The sequence below is a fragment of the Triturus cristatus genome, chromosome 1_2 (assembly GCF_964204655.1).
Source record: "Triturus cristatus chromosome 1_2, aTriCri1.1, whole genome shotgun sequence".
Taxonomy (NCBI): domain Eukaryota; kingdom Metazoa; phylum Chordata; class Amphibia; order Caudata; family Salamandridae; genus Triturus; species Triturus cristatus.
The window spans coordinates 785,837,177-785,859,891 of NC_140580.1; the positions used below are offsets into that span (position 1 = coordinate 785,837,177).

Below are 22,715 nucleotides of genomic sequence, written 5' to 3' on the forward strand. Positions count from 1 at the left end.
CCGATGCCACCTTCCGACGCGCAGGGGTACTGCTGACGAAAAACTTTCCGGATCCAGTCTGACGCCTGGGGCAGATTCTAAGGTAAGGAATCTATAACTAACCTGTTCTTACAGATTTATCGTTACCGAAGGTAAGTAACTTGTTCTGCAGGTAAGTAACTAGTTTCTTATTGATACATTGGAGGTGGGTTTCATAAAGGGAGCGATAGTACTCGACGGATATAGTGATGCTGTGTCCAAGGATCAAGATGCCAGCGCTCCTGCAGAGCTTCGAATTCGAAGAAGTATCCTAGAATCAGCCTACTGTTAGCATGCCACAACAAATGTTTTTCAGCCTATTACCTGGTCTGTCACATCTGTTGCAATGAGGACATCCATGTTAATTGCGGTGTATAGGGCCATCTGTTAGAGTACCTCCCTATCTACCTCATGTTGTTGATTTAATTTATTAAATCAAACTCAAGAGAAGGTTCTGTATGATGCAAATCCTTCAGGATGCTCTTACATGTGATAATGAAGAAAGATGCAGCATGAAATGAAACAATTGCATAGATTGCTCAAGTGGGGAAACCAGGATTGATCCGAGGTTGTCTGGTTTCATTCTACAATTCTATTTCATTCCAGTCCAGTTATCAAGCTACTGTGTTTTTTACACTGGACTTTCCCGAGTTATCGTTCGCATTAGTGAAGGCTTATCCCAAGGCACGTTAGAGGGCTTGTGATGCAGATGCAGCATAATTTAGTATTGTCAAATCTATGACTTCTTGAGATAAGGGCTTCAGTTAGAGGGCAGGATGGAATGAAACCCTCAAAATAACTCCAAGACAAACTCTCCACACTATGTACATGCTGCTTCTAGATTCAATGTGGCCCTCTTGCACACCATAGATATCCCTTTTGACCCCTAACAAAATGTTTGTGAGTACCCATGTGTTAAGTCGTGTTCATGGGTCATTCCCACCCACTAACTCTTGCCAGGCATCAGTGTGGCATTTCCAGGCACCCACTGCACAACACTACTGGACCTCAAAGATCAGAAGGGGATTAAATGTTTCTGTCTGAGACTATCCTAGAAGACTGGTTTCCCTCTTGTACCCAGGTCAAAAATGTGCACTACACAGGCCATAAGCTTGATCTCCTGTTAAAGCTACAGGGACCCAACAAGCTACAAGTATCCTTTTCCTACAACTGCCCGGCTCTCAATGTGATTTTATATTTGACTGGCACTCCATTTGCCCAAAGTCTAAGAGGGCAATTTGGCAGTAACTACCAGGTTTATATCTTATGCCCTTTATGACAATCGGAACTAGATGGCTGCCCTTCCAAGGTACCTCATGTGCCTTAAACAGAAGTAGTTATCTTTTAGCCCTAAAGTTAGACTTTGGTTGAAAAACCACAGAAAATAACCTGTTCAGTCTTGCAGATTTGGATAACTGTATTAACTTAATGGGCTGCAGCAGCATCTCCTCAGTTTCAAATTGGTCTATTTTGATAAGTCCCTAAGCAGCTTTGTACTAGATCCGTTAGTCGTTGGCCCATATACATTTCATTATTTATTCCCACTAGCTTACTATGTTTGTTCTTTGGCCGTCTTGACAAATGCACCACATCATTATCCTGGATTTATGAAATGTACACACATCATGAAATCACATGTTAATTGCCTTGTTAATGGCTATGGTTTAATTCCTTTTGTTTTTATATGAATTGTTTAAATGGCTCAAGGGGCTTCTGCCCGCTGACTGAATGCTTTAAAGTAGTCCTTTACCAAACCTACACCTTCAATAATTGAACAAAAATCAGCAAGCATTCAGAAGCCTTGTATAAAAAGTGCCTCCTTACATTTATAAGGTATTGTAATTAGAATCCAGTGGTGGTAAAAAGAAAATCGCACATGGTTACTTGATAATCTTGAAGTGCCACCACCTGTTTTTAAATGAGAAACATTACTTTTTCTAGAGCATTGGGATTTATGAAACAATCCTACCTACTTGAGGTATTCTGTGAAAGTTTCATAGAAATAATTGTTGCTCCTTTCAGTCTATCAAGGGATATAAAACAATTTCCAAACAATATGATGCTTTTCATTAGCAAAAAGAAAAATTATCAGCAAAGCGGTTACCTGTCTACCCATTGGTGCTCATTCCAGCCCAACATCACACAGTATGATGCTTCTGAGATTGTAAATAATCCTAAAGCTAGATACTGGATCTACATGTCTCTTAGCTGGAAACTACATGTTCGAGGCATATGAGCTGCAGATTGTACACTTAGCATAGATCGCCATCTGGTGTTGGGCCCGGATGTTTGCAGTTTGTTTTTGTTCTTTGGACAGTCTTTGGAAGTCACGAGTTTGGTGACTCCTCCTTCGGTCCGTACTGCGCATGGGCTTCGGCTCCATCCTCAGATTGTTTTTTTCCGCCATCGGGCTCGGATGTGATACTTCGTGCTCCGGCTTCGAACTTCTACGGTTCCAGCCTCGACGGAAAATCCTCGTTCTTCGAGTTTCTTCATCATATCTTCATCTCTCGAAGCGGCACTTTTCTCCATTCCGTACATCGGCACCGGCCTTCGGGCCCTCCTCGACTCCGGTCCCGGCCGATGGAAAGGACTCCGTTCAAAAAGTGCCCAAAATGTGGGTCTAAATTTCCCCACACCGACCTCCATCAGGTGTGTAACCTTTGCCTCTCTCCAGAACACGAGGCCAGAGACTGCCCCGCCTGTAAGTCTTTTCGATCAAAAAAGACCATCCGGGATCGAAGAGCTCGACGCACCATGGCGCACTCATCATCCGCAACTCCACCGGACATCTTCGGAGACGGCGCCGAAGCTTCGGGGCAACTACACACCGAGCAGGAGGACGACGTCGTCAGCGCTTCCGAGGCAGACGACTCCGACGTGGAGGACATCACACCGGCGCAGCGGGTCGTGAGTACTGTACCCCCTCCCACCCCCGCGCCCAAAACCAAAGAGACTCAGGTTACACCCTCGCCTGCAGGCCTGGGTAAAACCAAGCACACAGCTTCTATCACCCCACCTTCGGGCCCGGTGTCGAAGCCTCAAAAGTCTCACGGCAGCTCGGGCTCGAGCCAGCCGACGCCTGGTGCCGAAAAACACCATCCGGCACGGAAGAAAGTCATACCCAGCTCGACTCCGAAGCCACCGGTGCCGAAGCCTGGACTCTCGGTGCCGACCAAACACATCTGTCGGCACTGACGCTCCGGCGCCGAAAACTCCTTCGCCGAAAAAACCGGAGGCCCCAAAAAAGCATGGCGCACAGAAACCATCGAAGCCCTCGGCTCCGAAATCATCTGCGCCAGCGGACGATTCGGCGCCACTGGCTCTGTTTACACCAGACCCTTTGCAAAAGACTCTATCTAAAGATCCAAAGACTGGGCTATTGACTTTAATTATCAAGAAAAGACGCCTTGACACTCCGGCTCCTCCTCCACCACCCAAACGGAAGGACTCTGCTACTTCTCCCCTCAGAGTGCCCTCCCCACTACCTCCTCCTCCACCTCCTCCACCCCTCCCCCTCCCAGGTCTCCGCCACCTTTACCTCATCACTCCCCGACCCCGTCCCCAGATCCGGATGACGGGGACCCGGATTATGACCCGGCGGACGCCCCAATGGACCCCACTCCACCGGGGACCCCAGACCCATGGGAAGACTACCACAACCCTGACATACCTGACATGCCTCAGGACGACCTATACCCATCCAGGCCGTCTCCTCCAGAGGACTCCTTAGGGTTTCATCACTTAGTGCAGAGAGCAGCACACTACCATGGGGTGGACATGCACAGCGAACCAGTGGAAGACGACTTCCTACTGGACACATTTGACATTCAGGACAAATCCACGTCTATTTTGCCCATGCTTAAAGGTGTCACCAAGCATGCTGCAGAGGTGTTCAGAGACCCTGTCAGGGCCAGGGTACTGAACCCTAGAATAGAGAAAAAGTAGAAGGCGGCACCCACAGACCCTGCATACATTAAGGGCCCTGCTCCCTTAGATTCCCTAGTTGTCTCCACAGCTAGAAAGCGGGCTAACTCCCAGTCCTCAGGAGAAGCCCCACCGCCAGACAAGGAATCGAAACTTTTAGACGCGTCTGGCAAACGCACCGCCTCCCAAGCTGCAAACATGTGGCGCATTGCAAACACACAAGCACTACTTGCGCGCTATGACAGAGCACACTACGACGAACTTGAGGCTCTTATGCAACACCTCCCCGAAAAACACAAGCGCAAGGCTCATGACCTGATACAGGAGGGTAAACTAATTATTAACACCTCCATTAAGTGTGCCCTCGATGCAGCCGACACTGCTTCTAGAGCCATAAATACCAGTGTCCTGCTTTGCCGCCATGCCTGGCTCAGGATCTCAGGGTTCAAGCCTGAAGTCCAGGCGTTTATACTCAATCACCCTTTTGACCAACAAACTCTCTTTGGGCCAAAGGTGGACGAAGCGTTGGAAAAGATGAAAAAGGACACAGACACAGCAAAGTCTATGGGGGCACTTCAAACACAGGCCTCTAAACGTTCCTTTCGACGCTCATCCTTTCGTGGCACAGGCAGAGGCTTCTCCACCGATAGCGCCTCTACCTCCTACAAGTCCCCTCCTCAAAATACCTTTTCAAAGGGCAACCAAAGGGGTGGTTACAGAGGCAACAACAATAAGGGCAGGGGCAAAACTAACACCACCCGTTCTGCCACCCCGCCCGCACAATGACTTCCCTCCGCTCCCCCCAGACCATCCCACTCCGGTCGGGGGCAGACTACAAAACTTTATCCACGCATGGGAGTCCATAACATCGGACAAATGGGTGACCCAAATCATTCGGTCAGGGTACTGTCTCCAGCTAACATCTACCCCACCCAATATCCCACCAAGGCACCGTCCAATGTCTCAAGAACATTCCACACTGCTCAAACAGGAGGTACTCTCCCTCCTCCAAAAACACGCTATAGAGCGGGTCCCCGTCAATCAGCAGAATCTAGGGGTCTACTCCCTATATTTCTTAACACCAAAGAAAGACGGGACCCTGAGGCCCATTCTGGAGCTCCGGCCTCTAAATGCCTACATACATTCAGACCATTTCCACATGGTCACCCTACAACAAGTCCTCCCGCTCCTCTGTCAGGGAGACTTTCTCACTACCTTGGACCTGAAAGACGCATACTTTCACATTCCAATACACCCCTCTCACAGGAAGTACCTCAGGTTCGTGGTGGACGGGCAGCATTACCAATTCACGGTTCTCCCCTTCGGGGTCACCACCGCACCACGGGTGTTTACCAAATGCCTAGCGGTAGTAGCAGCACACCTCAGACCTCAACATATTCACGTCTTCCCTTACTTAGACGACTGGCTGATAAAAGCCGCGTCCTACGACCAATGTGTGCAACATACAAACAGCACCATCCAACTGCTCCACCAGCTAGGCTTCACGGTGAACTACCAAAAGTCCCACCTCATACCATCTCACACAAAGCAATATCTCGGGGCCACTATAGACCCCTCCAAGGGTATTGCCTATCCAAATTCAGCCAGAATCGCAAGCATTCAAGCCTTACGCAAAACATTCCTTCCTCAACACTCCAGCAAGAGTGTTTATGAAGCTCATAGGAATGATGGCGTCTTGCATTTTCATAGTGCCCCATGCAAGACTCCACATGCGTCCACTTCAAGAGTGCCTAGCACAACAGTGGAACCAGGCCCAGGGTCAGCTGACGGATCTGGTGTTGGTGGACGGCCGCACCCATCACTCTCTGCAGTGGTGGAACACCACAAACCTTTCCAAAGGGCGGCCGTTCCTGGAACCGGTTCCTCAGGTGATTCTAACAGCGGGCGCATCGCTCTCCGGCTGGGGAGCGCACCTCCTACACCTCACAATGCAAGGTCTATGGACGCCACAGCAAAAATCACTCCACATCAACCATCTGGAGCTCTTGGCGATCTTTCTAGCCCAAAAACAGATTTCGGGCAAAGCAGTCCTCATTCGCACAGACAACATGACTGCAATGTATTATATCCAAAATATGGGGGTACACACTCCCCAGCTCTCCCGCTTAGCCCAGAGCATATGGAGATGGGCAATTCCCCAAAACATCTTTCTCCTGGCACAGCACGTTCCAGGCGTACAAAATACCATGGCAGATCTGCTCAGCAGACAAACGCAACAACTACACGAATGGGAACTGCATCCACAAGTTCTTCACCCATTCTTCCAACAGTGGGGGCATCCTCACATAGACCTCTTCGCCACCCACGAAAACAAAAAATGCCCAAGCTTCGCCGCCAGATACCCACACCCATTGTCCAAGGGCAATGCGATATGGATGAACTGGTCAGGCAGATTTGCATACGCCTTTCCACCTCTCCCACTAATTCCATTAGTGGTAAGGAAGCTACAACAACACTCCCTCACACTCATTCTAGTAGCTCCGACGTGGGCCATGCAGCCGTGGTACACCACACTACTACAACTATCAGTGGTACCACATCAAAAACTGCACCTATCCCCATGCCTCCTAACTCAGAACCATGGAGAAATCAGGCATCCGGACCCAGCTCAGCTCAACCTTGCGATCTGGCTCCTGAAATCTTAGAATTTGGATACCTTAACCTTACCCCTGATTGCATGAACATCATCATGGAAGCCAGACGTCCTACCACTAGAGCATGCTATGCCGCAAAGTGGAAAAGATTTGTAATTTACTGCCGTAACAATACAATCAACCCTTTAGACGCATCCATACAGCACATCATATGCTATCTGCTCCATCTTCACAGGTGTAACCTGGCATATTCATCCATACGCCTACACCTAGCAGCGATCGCTGCTTATCTACAAAACAGACAGCATTTATCACTGTTCAGAGTGCCCGCTATTAAAGCCTTTATGGAAGGCCTTAAACGAGTAATTCCTCCCAGGGCACCACCTTCCCCTGTATGGAATCTAAATTTAGTTCTTACACGGCTAATGGGTCCGCCCTTCGAACCAATGCATAAATGTGAGCTACAGTTTCTCACCTGGAAAACCGCTTTTCTCGTAGCTATCACTTCCCTTAGAAGGGTTTGTGAAATACAAGCGTTCACTATACAGGAACCCTTCCTACAAATACATCACAGCAAGGTCATACTTCGTACAAATCCGAAGTTTCTGCCCAAGGTCATTTCCCCCTTCCATCTCAATCAATCGGTGGAATTACCTGTCTTCTTCTCGCAACCTCAATCTGTTGCAGAAAGGGCTTTACACACACTTGATGTTAAGAGGGCTTTGCTGTATTACATACAAAGAACGCAACCTTTCAGGAAGACTAAACAATTGTTCGTCTCCTTCTCTCCACCACATAAAGGCAACCCCCTCTCTAAATCAGGGATAGCTAGGTGGAATGTAAAGTGCATACAAATTTGCTATCAAAGGCAAAAAGAACATTATCTGTTCCACCTAAAGCCCACTCTACAAGAAAGTTAGGGGCTTCTATGGCTTTTCTAGGGAACATACCCTTAGATGACATCTGCAAAGCAGCCACATGGTCAACACCGCACACCTTCACAAAACATTACTGTGTAGATGTGCATTCCAAGCAGCAAGCTAGGGTGGGCCAGGCTGTACTAAAGACACTTTTTCAAACCACTGCAACGGATACCGGTGGTCGCCGCTAGAGTTGGGTACTGCTATATAATCTATGCTAAGTGTACAATCTGCAGCTCATATGCCTCGAACGGAATATGCTACTTACCAGTATGCATCTGTTCTTGGCATGTAGAGCTGCAGAGTTGTACACGCCCACCCGCCTCCCCGGCTACCTGTATCCGTTCCAGTCCATCTTATTTAGATACAACACACATGGGTTTCTCACTGTTATTACTACGCTCCATCATTTCCCTGTTGGCGAAAAACAATCTGAGGATGGAGCCGAAGCCCATGCGCAGTACGGACCGAAGGAGGAGTCACCGAACTCGTGACTTCCAAAGACTGTCCAAAGAACAAAAACAAACTGCAAACATCCGGGCCCAACACCAGATGGCGATCTATGCTAAGTGTACAACTCTGCAGCTCTACATGCCAAGAACAGATGCATACTGGTAAGTAGCATATTCCTTCTCACTCGCTTAAAGTAAAAGTTCACAGTTCTGCAATTAGGAACATACTCAACAAGTTTGGCTTTCTTGCAAGGGAAGCCATGAGAAATCCTGTGTTTGAGGCATGTATGCTATAGATACACATGCTTTGCATAAGTCCACCATCTAGTGTTGGGCTCTGATTATTACAAGTTGTCTTTGTTCTAAGACGTTTTCTTAGCGTCACAGGCTGTCACAAGCTCCTCTTGGTAATACTGCACATGGTCATCGATGCCATCTTCAGATTGTTTTTTTCGGCCAACGGATTCGGATGTGATATCTCGCTCTCCGGTTCAAGACTCCTTTAGGCTACCTTCAGTTGTTTAGTACATCTCCACTGGAAGGAATTGTCTTGATTGTGTAGTTTTATTGCGTCTGAGCAATCACTCTTCTGCGTAGTGGGTCTTCTGCTCTCTTCCTATGCCCACAGGCCTCACCCGGTCGGGCCTCCTTTCTACATTTCGGAGAATGATCTGCTAATGGAACGCCCTCTGTTCTGTTTATCTCCGAATTGTCATTCCCAAGTATCCTCATACTGACCAACAGTCCTTTTGTATACCTATTCCTTTCGTCCGATCAATATGAAAGCTGTGATGCCTGCAAATCTTTTAGATCCAAAAAGACTCTTCGAGATCGACGTGCTCGACTCTAAGAAATGCAGGGCAGGCAGACGATGTACCGGACATTTTCGGTCGACGTGAGGAAGAAGCTATAGCAGCACAAGAGAAATCACTATCGATCCATGATTCCGATTCAGCGTCCCAATCAGATGAGGCCTCGACCACCCTTAAGCCAGCACAGCAGAATCAGGCAGTGAGTACTTGTATCCTCATCCAAAGCTTCAACTCTGACAGAGAAGCGTGCCCACGGTCTGCCACTGCAAATAAGACATTGTGCGCACTGAAACTGATTTGGATGCCCTGCCCTCCGGTTTGGCTCTGAAAATTCAGCGTGCAGCAGGGGCCTCCACCACCTCTGGGTCTGCAGCCCCACGATCTTCAGTCTCAATACTGAAACAAAAACAGTTGATTTTGTATCTGAACACAGCTCCAACTAGATCGAAGCTTTTGTCACCAAAATGCTTCGTTTTGGGGCCGAAAACTCTACCGGACCCAATCCTTTAACAATTTCAAGAACGGCTCAACCTGAAACAAAGCCTCCAGATTCAGCCTGGAACTAAAAGAAGAGTGCTTCAACAAACCAAACCTCACTCTTCAGCAGTTGTATTTTCTAGAGGCTTTGGACGTTCCTATACAGCCTCTAAAGAAAAAGCAGAAGGATGCTGCCACTAGCCCATTGCACATTCCTATTCCACCTTCACCTACCCCACAAACACCACCTCCACCATCTACTTCACCACCTCACTCACCACAATTATCTGAGGCAGATTGTGTCTCCTCAATCACCAGTAATAGAGGATTTGGAGGAGATTCCACAAAACATGCACCCTACGGATGCGTGGGATGACAATGATATTGAACTATAAGAGGATACAGACCCTGATCTGTATCCCACACGACCATCACCACCTCATGATGCTTCTGCATATCAGGATTTAATAGCACAGGCAGCAACTTTCCACCAGGTCCCTTTATATAAAGATACAGTGGAGGAGGATTTTCTTTTTCAAAACTTTATCTAGTGCCCACAGGGGAGGAACAATATTTACTACTCTTTAAAGGAATGACACGCCATACAGACAACGGGTTTAAAGCTCCTGGCCAAGCTAAAATCACCACGCATTGACAAAAAATATAATGCAGCACCATCAGATCCTACTTTTATTAAAGGTCAGTTAACCCCAGACTCTTTGGTAGTCTCAAATGCACGGGCTAACTCCCAAGCATTAGGAGACGCACCACCTCCAGCGAAAGAATCTGAATTATAGATGCTTCTGGGAAACATGTTGCTGCACAAGCAGCTAGTCAATGGTGTATAGCCAGTAGCCAAGTTGTATTAGCAAGATATGACATAGCCCACTGGGACGAAATGGAGGGTCTCCTCCAACACCTACCTGAAGAGCACAGGAAATTGTTAATGAGGGAAAACTCATTACCTATAATTAAAATGTGCATTAGATGCAGCGGACACCACTGCCAGATCTATGAATACCAATATCATTGCACGTAAATTTACCCTTTGATAAGGAACATCTTTTTGGACCTCAAGTGGATACAGCCCTTGAGAAAATTAAGAGGTCGCAAAATCATTGAAGGCTCTACAGACAAAACCATACCATGGTTCCTACCAAGACCAAGCAAGGTGTAAAATCTGCCACCTCGGACAGCACTGGGTCAGCATACAAAACCCCAGGACAAACCTCTACTCAAAAATCCTTTTACAGAGGTTCTTGTAGAGTAAACAATTAAAGGAAGAGACCAAGGGAACAGTACCCGTTCCTCAAACAACAACAAATAATGGCTTCCTTACCATTCCCCCATACCACTTAACGCCTGTCTGGGTCATCTTCGAAAATTTCTCACTACTTGGAAATCAATTACAACAGGTCAATGGGTGTTGGATATTATCCAACATTTACTGTCTGGAGCTCATTACAACTCCTCAAAATATCTTGCCTGTTAAACTGTCTATTCAACATCAAATTCTCCTACAGCAAGAAATGACAACTCTAGTACAAAAAGGAGCAAAGAACCAGTTCAAAAAGTTTCAGGGAACAGGAACTTATTCGCCATACTTCCTTATTCCCAAAAAGGATGGGCTGCTACAACCCATTCTCTATCTCAGACTATTAAATCATTACATAATATGAGAACGCTTCCATATGATCATTCCTTTTTTACAAAATGACTTTGGCTGCCTTAGATCTAAATCACGCCTACTTAAATATTCCTATTCATCCAGCTCACAGAACATTTTGTGTTTCAATTTCAGGGAAATCCTTATCAAATCAAAGTTCTTCCCTTCAAGATTACCTGTGCACCAAGAGTATTCACAAAATGTCTAGCAGTGGTAGCAGCACATCTGCGCAGACAAACATACATGTCTTTCCATTCCCGACTGGCTAATAAAAGCAAACCGCCTCACCCTTTGCAGACAAAATACCCAACAAACCCTAACCTTACTGCATCAACTAGGGTTTACCATCAACCTACAAAAGTCGCATCTACTACCTTGGGGCCATGCTCAACACACACTCCGCATTGGCATACCCAAATTCAGACTAAAGACACATCATTGAAACTATTGAATCAATGTTACTAACAGGCCGTCAAAACATTCTTCCGACATCTAGGCATGATTGCATCTTGTATTTTGATAGTTCCGCATGTCAGACTACACATGAGACCGCCATAAGAATGTTTCTTATCAATATACAGTCACTGGGTCAACTTCACAATCTAGTGTTGGTAGACAGCCGTGCACATAACTCTCTGCAATGGTGGAATCCCCAAAATCTATCCATGGGGCATCATTTCACCACCCAGTTCCACAAATAATTGACAGCGGATGCTTCCCTAATTGGTTGGGGTGCACATCTTCAAAACCTCAATTCATGGGGTATGGGATTCTTACCTCACCTACAACACAAAGTTGTCCCAATTCGAAAAAACAATGACAACTATATATTATAAATACAAAAACGGGGGGACGTATTCTCTCCAATTGTCCATTAGCACAAAAAATATGGAGATTAGCAATAGATCACAACCTTCACCTTCTAGCAGAACATGTCTCAATCAAAATTGTGGACTTTCTAATCAGGACACAGCAACAAATCTACGAATGGAAACTCCATCCAATGGTTCTTCTACAGTACTTTCAAAAAATGGTGGGTTCCCATTGGGCAATGCTCTATGGGTGAACTGGTCTGGAATATTTGCATACGATTTTCCTCCTCTCCCACTACATACCAATCCCAAGGAGATGAATCTTGCAATTTAACTCCTGAAATCTTAGAATTTGAATACTTGCGTTTACCTCAAGAATGTATGGACATTCTTACAGAGACTCGCAAACCGACCAGAAGGCAATGTTATGCGGCTAAATGGAAAAGATTTGCTATATTCTGTCACAAACAAAACATCAACCCTCTTCATGCATTGGTACAATTACTTATTGCATTTACAGCCCACAGGTTTGGCATACACTTCTATACGATTACACCTTGAGGCTGTTGCAGCATATTTACAAAATAGACAGCACTTGTTGTTTAAAATCCCCGATATCAAAGCATTTATCGAGGAACTTAAAAGAATCATTCCTCCCAGGCTTACACCTGCACTAGCATGGAACTTGAACTTTGTGTTAACAAGACTCATGGGTCCTCCTTTTAACCCACTCTACTCTCGTCAATTGTAATACTTAACATCGAATCTTCCCTTTTAATCGCCATTACTGCACTTCGAAGAGTCAGTGAAATTCAGGCACTAACACATGAGGAACCCTTCTTCCCGCTACATAGAGATAAAGTAGTACTTATAACCAATCCTAAGTTCCTACAGTAGTTTCCAGTTTTCATATTAATCAATCCGTTGACTTACCTGTTTTCTTCCCGCAACAGGATTCTGTTGTAGAAAGGGCATTTACACACTTTAGATGTCAAAACGGCCCTGATGTATTGTATAGATAGATCTACATCTTTCAGGAAAAGAAAGCAATTGCTTATTGCCTTCTCACTTCCATGTATGGGAAAGGCAATTTCTGAATCTGGAATTTAAAGATGGATAGTTAAATGTATTCAAACGTGTTATACAAGAGCTAAAAGGATTTTTTCTGTTCCTCTTAAAGCACATTCAACTAGAAAAATGGAAGCGTATTCCTATTGCTGATATTTGCAAAGCAGCATCATTGTCCACTCCACATACTTTCACAAAACATTGTCTGGATATCTTTGCACGCCAAAAAGCCAATGTTGGTCAAGTAGTCCTAAGAATTATTTTTTAAACCACTGCAACCCCCCCACAGTTTAACCACTGCCTATGGAGAGGGACTGCTTTACAGTCTATGCAAAGCATGTGTATCTACATCGCACATGCCTCAAACGGATTGTTACCCTGTTTGCATCTTTTCTTGGCATGTAGTGCTGTAGATTCACATGCGCTAACCCTCTTCCCCAAAAACCCTGTGTAGGTAACAGTTCATACACTTTATACACTTACATCATACTACTGCATGGACATCACATTGCATATATATATATATCATACTTACATTCTCACCTACCCACGGCAAAACAATCTGAAGGTGGCGTCGATGACCATGCACAGTATTGCTAAGAGGAGTCAGACCCTCGTGACTTAAAACGTCTTCGAACAAAAACAACTTGTAATCACCGGAGACCAACATTAGATAGAATTATGCAAAGCATGTCAATCTACAGCACTACATGCCAAGAACAGATGCGCACAGGGTAAGTAACAATCCTTTCTCCAAAAAGAACATTGCTCCACACCTTAGTTTTGTAAAACAGTATCTCAATGAGCAGCAAGACTTCTGTAACTGTTTCCTGGACAGATGAGACCACAGTGGATTTGTTTGGGCATAATGCACCAAGATTCTCTGTGTATACACCTGAACTTTAGTGAGGATTGTGCATGGAGTGTCTTCGAAGATCTCCAAGCTTAAGAAATTTTAAGGAGCCGGTCCAAATTTCTCCTAGGCGGCGGGAGACAAACTTCTGACAGATAATGTTTATTCAAATTATTGGTACTAAAGGGGTGGGGCAGTCCCACACATTACTGAATCACCTGATAACTTTTCTTTAACATAAGGCTATTAACATAAACATAACATGTATTTGTAGAGCGCACTTTCACCCAGGAGGGCAACTTGGTGTCGAATTGCAGATGTTTGTTACTCAACGGTACTCATTTTATCCACATCAGAAGGATGGAAAGCTGAGTGTACCCACTGGGATTTAAACCTGTGACCTTGATGTCAAACACAGGCCCCTCCACTGGTGGCATTGATCCACTAAGCCACCAGACCTAGCTTATTGATGGTTGGCTTTTTTGTTTGTTTAAATAAATGACCAAGTGAAATTTGTATGTCCTTTTCACATAGTTTTATTTGTAGGAAATTGGTAAGGACTAGTTGAAGGTGAAAATAACGTAATATTTCCTCTGTAGAGTTTTATGAGAGTTTACATTTCCCACATCACCGGTTTTTTCCCCCCCTTCCTATGGGAATTACCGCCTACTAGAACGGTCCTTTTTTAGGTTTCGCACGCAGAGCGCTTGCGTTGTTTGTGTGAAATCTATTTTATTCAAGATAAATCTTAAAAGGGGCTTACACCCCACCCCCTTGCTTTTCTTTGGTTCCTGTGCTTGCCACGTTTCTATTGGCTGTAGCATCCTAGTTCCTGTTCCTCCTGTGTTTGCTCTTATCAGTGTCCCGAAGCCCAAGTACTGGTTCCATCTGCTTTGGTGGAAATTCTTGTCAGCACCTCTGCGAAGCCAAAGCTCGAATCTCAACGTGCACTCACCAGTCTCCAAGGAGCTGAAGCAGGGATCCACTCTAGTGCTCCCTTCACTCACCAGTCCCCAGAGGCCGTGGTTTTAAACTCATTGTGTCCTCATCATTGTGTGGGTGGCGGCCTGTTTTTGTTCTTCTTTTGTACTGACTTTATGGCTGTTTACCATATCAAAGTTGACAATTCGTAAGGTAACCCCTAGACTCTGTACGGTGTTCCTCTGGCGTCAAGCCCCTTACAGTTGTGCCTAAAGGTGCTACGAAGAACTTAATTTGGTAACATTAGCACACAGAAGCAGGTAATGACTAGCAGGTCTATCCCAGACATGGCCGCCTTTGTGACTCTAGAGCCTAACGTAGACGCGAGGCTGGTAATGCTGCTTTTGGAATAACGTTCTGCCATATCAGCTGCATGGGTGATTGGGATGGGGCTTGGCGGTGTGAGAGTCTGTGAACTGGCACCATAAGCTGCACTTCGTCAAGAAAGCACGATGTGTAGAGCCTTGGTATGTGCAGCTCCAGGAATGGTATAATAGACTTTGGTTTAGAAGCTGGTTTTGGCCCTGATCTCTTTTGTATCCTAATGGTACATCTGCAGTTAAGTGACTGCTGTTCCGTTTTTCCTGGATTTAAACTTGTTCTCTTTGCATCTTGTTATATTTTGCTAACACCCCCGATATCTCCCGCCTCCCTCAACTCTCCTGTGTCACCAACATGTTTAGGATTTCATAAACGTTCCATGTGTTCTAGCACTAGTGACAAGAGAAGAGGGAAGTGCACAAATGTTGCTAACACAGTTTCCCCAACAAGCATGCATGTTTGAACAAGTTATTTCTCTAATGCAGTTTGAACAGAGTAAACCAAACTCTTGTCCTATAAATGTACCACTGGTTTCCGTCATATCCTTCCTCCTCTGCATTCAAGGCTTGGGTGTGGCTTTACGAAAGCAATGCGTCAGCATGTCAAAGCGGTTGCTGTAACAATGTTACGTGGGGGTAAGTCATTCTCACCATCCCCAATACTCTGGCATAAAATTCACTTTTAGATGGCCTTGCCCAATTATCCCAATTCCTAGGAGCTCCCCTCTCTACCAATCTGCTCCTCACTGAATTTGTGGCACTAAGTAGTATAGTTTCATATCTGGGAATCCTAAGCATCCAAAGTGTTTTGGCTTCTTAAGGAATTTCAAAGCTACCCTGTGCGTGCGCCCTCTGTCCATAAAAAGTCCACCAAGATCAAAAGTGGATTGGTTTCTTAAGGAATTTCAAAGCTACCTTATGTCTGCGCACCCCCCTCCCCCCTGAACCCAAACCCCCCCCCCCCCCCCCACCCCACCCCTGTCCATATAAAGTCCACCATGATCCATTCGAGGTCTTTATGCCAGTGTCCAGAAATTCAGAAGGGTGGGGTTCAACTGTTTCCCACCAGTATAGAGCTAAGATGTAGCTTGTTGCAAGGGCACTTTGTTAGCTTGAGTGGCCATGTTTGTTGGGGTTATACAGGCTCAATCAGATAACCATTTTGCAGAAAGGCTAGATTGAGTCATTCCTGGCCTCACCTTCTGAAGGTTTAAGGGTTCAAGTCTTCCTCTGATTAAGGTTGCCTTTTTGGGATCGTTATTTTATTCAAGGAAGTTGACATGGTTGGATTTTGCTCCTGTTATTGGCAGCTCTTAATTTATAAAGGAATAAGTACTGAGCTCAGTTTTTTTTCTCCAAACACCTGCCTTCAGTGCTGCCAAATGTCTGGGTTGCTGAATGCCTAGGCTGTCTACTCTTGGTTCCACCTCATGCCTCTTTCATCCATCACCATCCACTCTGTGCCCCTTATCTTACTCTTGCATGTTTTTGTGTCCTGCTTTCTGCCTGCTTCACGTCTTTTTCTTCTTTATTTTCTCATTTATTTACCCCCTTTCCTGCATTTCTCTTGTTCTGGGTCGAAGTCTGATGATAAAAAATAAGTCCCGGGCCCCAAAATGAGCGAAACGCAATCACTGTCTCAAATTAAGCACTGGCTGTATTGTGCTTATTTGCCATACATGGCCTCTTGCCGCCATAGCCAAATCGGAACAACACTCAGCAGAATGTCATCTTTGTGCAGTTGAGACAAGTGTCTCTCTTAACCTGTGGTCGACTTGGTTATTGGCCTAGAACTAGATGACCCGTGCCTATTCTCGGTCTTTTACACTTTGATGCTGACTCTCCAGCAAGGCTTATTGATCACAGAAGGATAGTGGTGTTTGGAAAGATTGACATTGTTCACAAATGGGAAGCAGGATTATGAAAAACAAAGTGCACAATGCTGGGTATTTGACAAGAATTCATTGAGAAACTGTAAGCCTGTGCAGCAAGAGAAATGTGCTCTTGGCACCCCATCAGATAATCTTAAACACGCTATTCCCACATGTTATGCGATTTACCTGAAGGCGGTGCCAGTGAGATCAAGTCAAGTGCTCTTACTTTCATTGTCTCAACTTTGTGCATTCCTGAATTTTCATAATTAGATATCCACTCTTCCCGAAATGCACAGTAGGTTTTGCTGTTATTGACTAGATACCCTCCCTTAACTGTTTTTCCTTCACATATCAGACGTCGTGAAAATTTCCATTGTTGCGCTTTATACATAATGAACAAGACTAAATTATTGCAAGACCATGGGTCTCCCTTCAATCATACAGGGCCCCACCCACCACACAGCCATAATCTTGATGTAGTATTTACGGAGTCCAAGTATTACACTGTTGCATTACTTGAAAATTAATTTGCTTGATCACTGTGCATTTTGTTGTAAGGGAGCCTCGAGTACCGTTGCGCTAATGTAGAAATATTGACGCATCACAATTACATTCATGACTGGGCAATAGTGAGTCTAGATCATATTGTCATGGTTGTGTGAAACATGTTATAGGATTTAGTAGCAGAAGACACTACTTCAATGTGTGACACTCTATTCCACTCTGCTCTGACACATTACTCCACTTGAAAGCACACCACTCTATGCCACATCACTCTACAACACTCTACACCTTCCACTCTATAAAAGTGTACTCCACTCTATGCCACTCCAATCTGACACTTCATTCCACGCTTCTCTAAACCACTAACTTTTTGCCATGCTGAAACGCAACCACGCTGGTGTACAACAGGGCTAAAACACATTACATAGTCTGGGAACGTGGGGTTATGCCATTGTATTGGATATAAATAACAAACTTTTAATATTGGCTTGCTCATTTTTGCTGCAGTGTCTGCCTGTATTTCTTGTACATTGCCTGTTTACTTCCTATACGTCACAATTTGCCCCCAGTAAACTACTGTTGCATACATCCCGTACACACCCCAGATCGCTTCCATATTCAAACCTGCTTTGCATAATTTTATTTTTCAGTTTTATATAGCACCAAAATCACCCAAAGGTTCAGGAGCAGATTATCGTACCACCACTTACTATACAATTTATTGGCTTTCTCAATATAATAAGTCATAACACTTTTACAGAGTTTCTTTAACCTATATTGTACAACTGCTCACTAAGAATCTTAATTAAAAAAAAACACTCTATATATATATATAAGTATATTCGAGGCATATGAGCTGCAGATTACACACTATGCATAGATCGCCATCTGGTGTTGGGCCCGGATGTTTGCACTTGTTTTTGTCTTGGAAAGTCTTTGGAAGTCACAAGGTATGTGACTCCTCCTTCGGATCATAGTGTGCATGGGCGCATCGGCTCCATCCTCAGTTTTTTTCCGCCATTGGGCTCGGATGTGTTCTCGCGTTCCAGTTCGGAACCGTTAAAGGTTTTCTCTTTCGACGCGCAATCCTTCCCTTCTCGACGGTATTGTTTCGATTGCGTTTTCCAATCACACGCGACCCTTCAACTTCGAAGTCTTCGATTCCGGTTGTCGCCGAAGGCCTTCAGGCCTACCTGGGCCTGATCTCCGGATCATGGAAAGGACGCCATTCAAAAAGTGTCCTCTATGTGGGTCCAAGTTTCCCCACACCGACCTACATGAGGTGTGCGACCTCTGCCTCTCACTGGAGCACGAGGCCAGAGGCTGTCCCGCTTGCGCCTCTTTCCGCTCCAAGAAAACGATCCGGGACCGACTAGCTCGAAGAACAATGGCGCGCTCGTCCTCTTCAATTCCCGACGACATCTTTCAAGAGGGCGTCTATATTCTGGAGCAGGGTCGGGTCGAAGAAGCCATCATCAGCGCCTCCGAAGCAGATGATTCCGACGTCGAAGACATCACTCCAGCTCAAAGGGCCGTGAGTACAGATGTCGACCCCGACCCACACCCCCCCTCGACACTATCAAAAAAGGCTTGGGTACCAACTTCACCTTCGGGCCCAGGTGCACACCGATACACTGCTTCCCATGCCCTGCCTTCAGGCCCGGTAAAGAAGCCTGTTAAGCCTTTAGGCGACTCGGGTTCGAGTCCGCCTACCCTCGGTACCGAAAACAAACTCGGGCACCGAAGACGTCCACGTCCTCATCCACGCCGACCGCTGCGTCACGGTTCCAAGGAACATGGGCGTGCCACATCCCCCTAATTATCCACATCGTTCGCAGTGTATCAGCTGCTCTGTATGAGAATTACGTTAGGATTTCTGGGAGATGTAGTCCGATTTCAACCCACAGATCGATGCTCCTTGAATAAATGCTCAATCCAAGGCTCTGGATGAGCCCCCTGGAAAGCTGGTTGTTCTCAATCCATGAATGTGCGCTCCACTTTAGCGAGCCCCGCATATCAGAGCTCCGTGGCCCTCTGTGAATCTGAGGTGGTGCTTGCTCGGCGACTGGCCTTTAATATTAACGCTCCATGGGATGACCAACAGTAAGCAGCACTCTGCACACAGCCTCTTTTCCCCGTAAAAGCGTCTTTATTGGTATGAACAACCTTGCTTTACAGTCCATAACCGCAGCCTGACGCATCCATCTGTGGGTTGAAATCGGACTACATCTCCCACAAATCCTAACGTAATTCTCATACAGAGCAGCTGTTAAACAGCGTAAGATGTGGATAATTAGAGGGATGTGCACGCCCATGTTCCTTTGAACCGCGCCAGCCTCTGAGGAAGCGAAACAGGAAACGCGTCAGGCTGCGGTTTCATGCTTTTATGGACTGTAAAGGAAGGTTGTTCATACCAATAAAGCCGCTTTTGTGGGGAAAAGCGGCTGTGTGCAGAGTGCTGCTTACTGTTGGTCACCCCATGGAGCGTGTATATATATAATATATATATTGAATACTGCTAACGTTTTGGAAATTGGCAGCATTGACAGCAATTTAAAAAATTTCAGCTAAAACTTTTTACAATTTCTTTCTATAGTGGAATTATTCTCTGCTTTATATGGGTTGACCATACATCGTGGCCAGTTGATGTTTTGGGCATTTTGCATCTTTGTAGCTATGTCAATACCATCTTCACTGTAGAAAAGTGTGATGCTGCTGTTTATGCACTGTACTATGATTGTTTTTTCAAGATTTTAACTCCCTAAGTACTCACCTCTGACTTGAAAGCCGAGGATTTGTGTTGCCGGGGGCTAAGCAGACGAATTACTGCTTTAGTCATAAGTGCAAAATTGAAGCTACTCGTTTCGGGGTACCATTGTTTGACAGAGGCTAATATCCTTTGACTTACACAAACTTAAATGATATATTTGTGGTTTATTTCTCATTGATAAAAAAGTAAACTTGATTTCAACATTACTGCCTTTGCCCACCTTTCCAGTTTTAAGCATTTGAATGTGAATTATCCTGAATAAATCTGCGTGTTGGTAAGAACCATTTAAACCCCTTTGAAATCTCATTTTATAAATATTTTTTAACTTTATTACTAGTTTCATCCACAAGTGTTGATTATTTTAGAATTGGTTTCAGAACTTAAGCCAACATTTTTTTTTTTTTTTTTGCAGAGACCTTCACCACGAAGAAGCAACAGTCCAGACAAATTCAAGCGTCCCACCCCGCCACCGTCGCCAAACACACAGACCCCAGTGCAGCCTCCACCTCCACCACCACCACCTGTGCAGCCTGCAATCTCCTCTCCAGCCTCTCACACTGCCTCTTCTCAGCATTCATCGCGCCCCTCCTCTCAGCCATAGTGCATGTGCTCAGCAGCCTCTGCATCCAGAGATGGACTCTTAATATGGAGCAGTTTACTAAAAGCCAAAGGCTTAACCTGGCATATTGGGATTTGACTTATTTGCACTGAAGTTATATAGGCTTCACTGTTAATTGTGTTGTAAATGTTTGTCTGAAATGGAGCAGGTGTTGTTTGGTCTACAACACTTTTACCAACCTAATTTTCTGTCAGTGTTTACTGGATATTCATGTATTCATTCTCTGGCTGGAACGCTTCCTACTTAACTCTTCGTCAGTACGATATTGGATGCCGTGTTACATGGCTCCAGTGCTTAATTTCTTGGCTTATAGGTTTCTAGAATTAAAGGGAGGCCTTTTAATGAAGATTTGTTTCAGTGCAGTTTGCTGAGAATTAGAGGCATGACAAGGATGTATTATAAGTTTCTTAATGCTGTTTCACATATACAAAAAACCCTCACCACTTATGAATAAAATGGAGATGTAAGCTTCAGTGCAAAAATGTTTTTACAGACACATTAATCAGTGCCTGAGATGCATGCAACTTTACTGTATCTCCATGCAAATATTTTATTGCAGGTTCAGTATTAAGTACACGTGACATATCCAGGGATTTTCTTAGGACTGATCTCACATGAAGCATCAGTTCTGTCTGACATGTCCAATAACCTTTCAAATAGTCGAAATATGTGGAATGTAATGCACACTATACTGATATTAATTTTTGTTTTAGTAGTAAGTAATGTTGCCCTGTCTATACTGCTATTTTTTGACAAAGCTGACGGGAAAGTGTTCCTTTCCACGCTTCTCCAGAATTGAATTGAAATGGTGCTTTTGAAATTCTCCTACTCTGGGTAGTACGATTGTTGATGTATTGCATTTGCAGTTACATTTATCCTCTTTTAGGAACGGAATTGTAAACAAATATTTTAAAAGTTTATAAAAACATTAGAGAAAATTAATATTTGAGAACGTTTTTAGAAATCTGGACGAGTAGCTAAAATATTGTGATGCTTGTTAGAAACAGAACAAAGGTCCTAAGAAATTAAGATAGTATAGCTCTAATAAATGCTTTGAGCTGCAAATGCTGGTACAATGTAAGAAAAAGAAATTTCGAAGTACATTATTTTGATTAATTTAGTAGAAATAAATTGTTCTGTTTCATCTTGCAGTGGCAGGAAATTTGTTTGCTCTCCCCACAGTACTGCTGCTACTGTTCCTGTATCAGACACACTAATGTAAGTTCTCATTTAGGCCACATACACAAGAAAACTGCCCTCCTTATCTGTCTCGTACCTTTCTCTAACTTTAGCAGAAGTAGCACCCTATTGCCCAGCTCCTTCACTGTACCAAGTTCTGAAAACCATGAGCTGGATTTCAATTACTTTTGCATAAAGCGGATGATGCCAATAATACAACTAAAATCTTAAGATATAAAATACAAATACAATGCACAATGGAATGTCTTGTTTCTTTGGAGGAATGCCAAGACAAAGCAGCACATAATTCACATTTTGCAAAATATTGTTGACCAGTTGCCAGCCAGAGAACTAAAAATTGATCAATGCTGCCTTCTTATTTCTGTAGCACGTTACAGGAAACCTATTCAGACCAAAATATCAATGTCGAGAAAAAAAGTATGTGGACGTTTGTTACTCTTATCTAATGTTTGTCATTGTTGGTAAAAGAATGAGGTCTGTGTGTGATAAACAAATGGCTCAACCCAATGCACATGTTTTTATTAGACTGTACAAATCAAGAGCCAAGGAATAAAAGTCATGCCATTGTGGCTCGCCTTCTCTTAAATGTTTTTTCAGGAGCGGTATCTTCATAGTAAGAATGTTTGAACGTGGCACTCTGTGCACCTCTTTCCCAACTCCTTAGGAATCCTTGCAAGCCAGCCACATTAAAAAAAATTCTGTGCTACAATGATTATTAGTTATTGTGTGAAGCGAACATCTGGACATTTTTAACTTATCCACTACATCGTTTACAAACTCTTTAGGAATATCTACAGGCAGCTTTAGTTATAGTTTTACCTCATGTT

General features: G+C 44.5%; 1 protein-coding gene across 2 annotated transcripts in view; it reads left to right on the forward strand.

The window, feature by feature from the left end:
* Positions 1-22,457, forward strand: part of CCDC6 (coiled-coil domain containing 6) — a 402,320-nt gene extending 379,863 nt beyond the window's left edge. For both annotated transcript variants that reach the window (XM_085608834.1, XM_085608835.1), the window contains exon 9: positions 20,482-22,457. In XM_085608834.1, the coding sequence (XP_085464960.1) occupies positions 20,482-20,670 (189 nt within the window). In that variant the 3' untranslated portion in view covers positions 20,671-22,457. The remainder of the gene's footprint in view (positions 1-20,481) is intronic.
* The last annotated feature ends 258 nt before the right edge of the window (positions 22,458-22,715 follow it).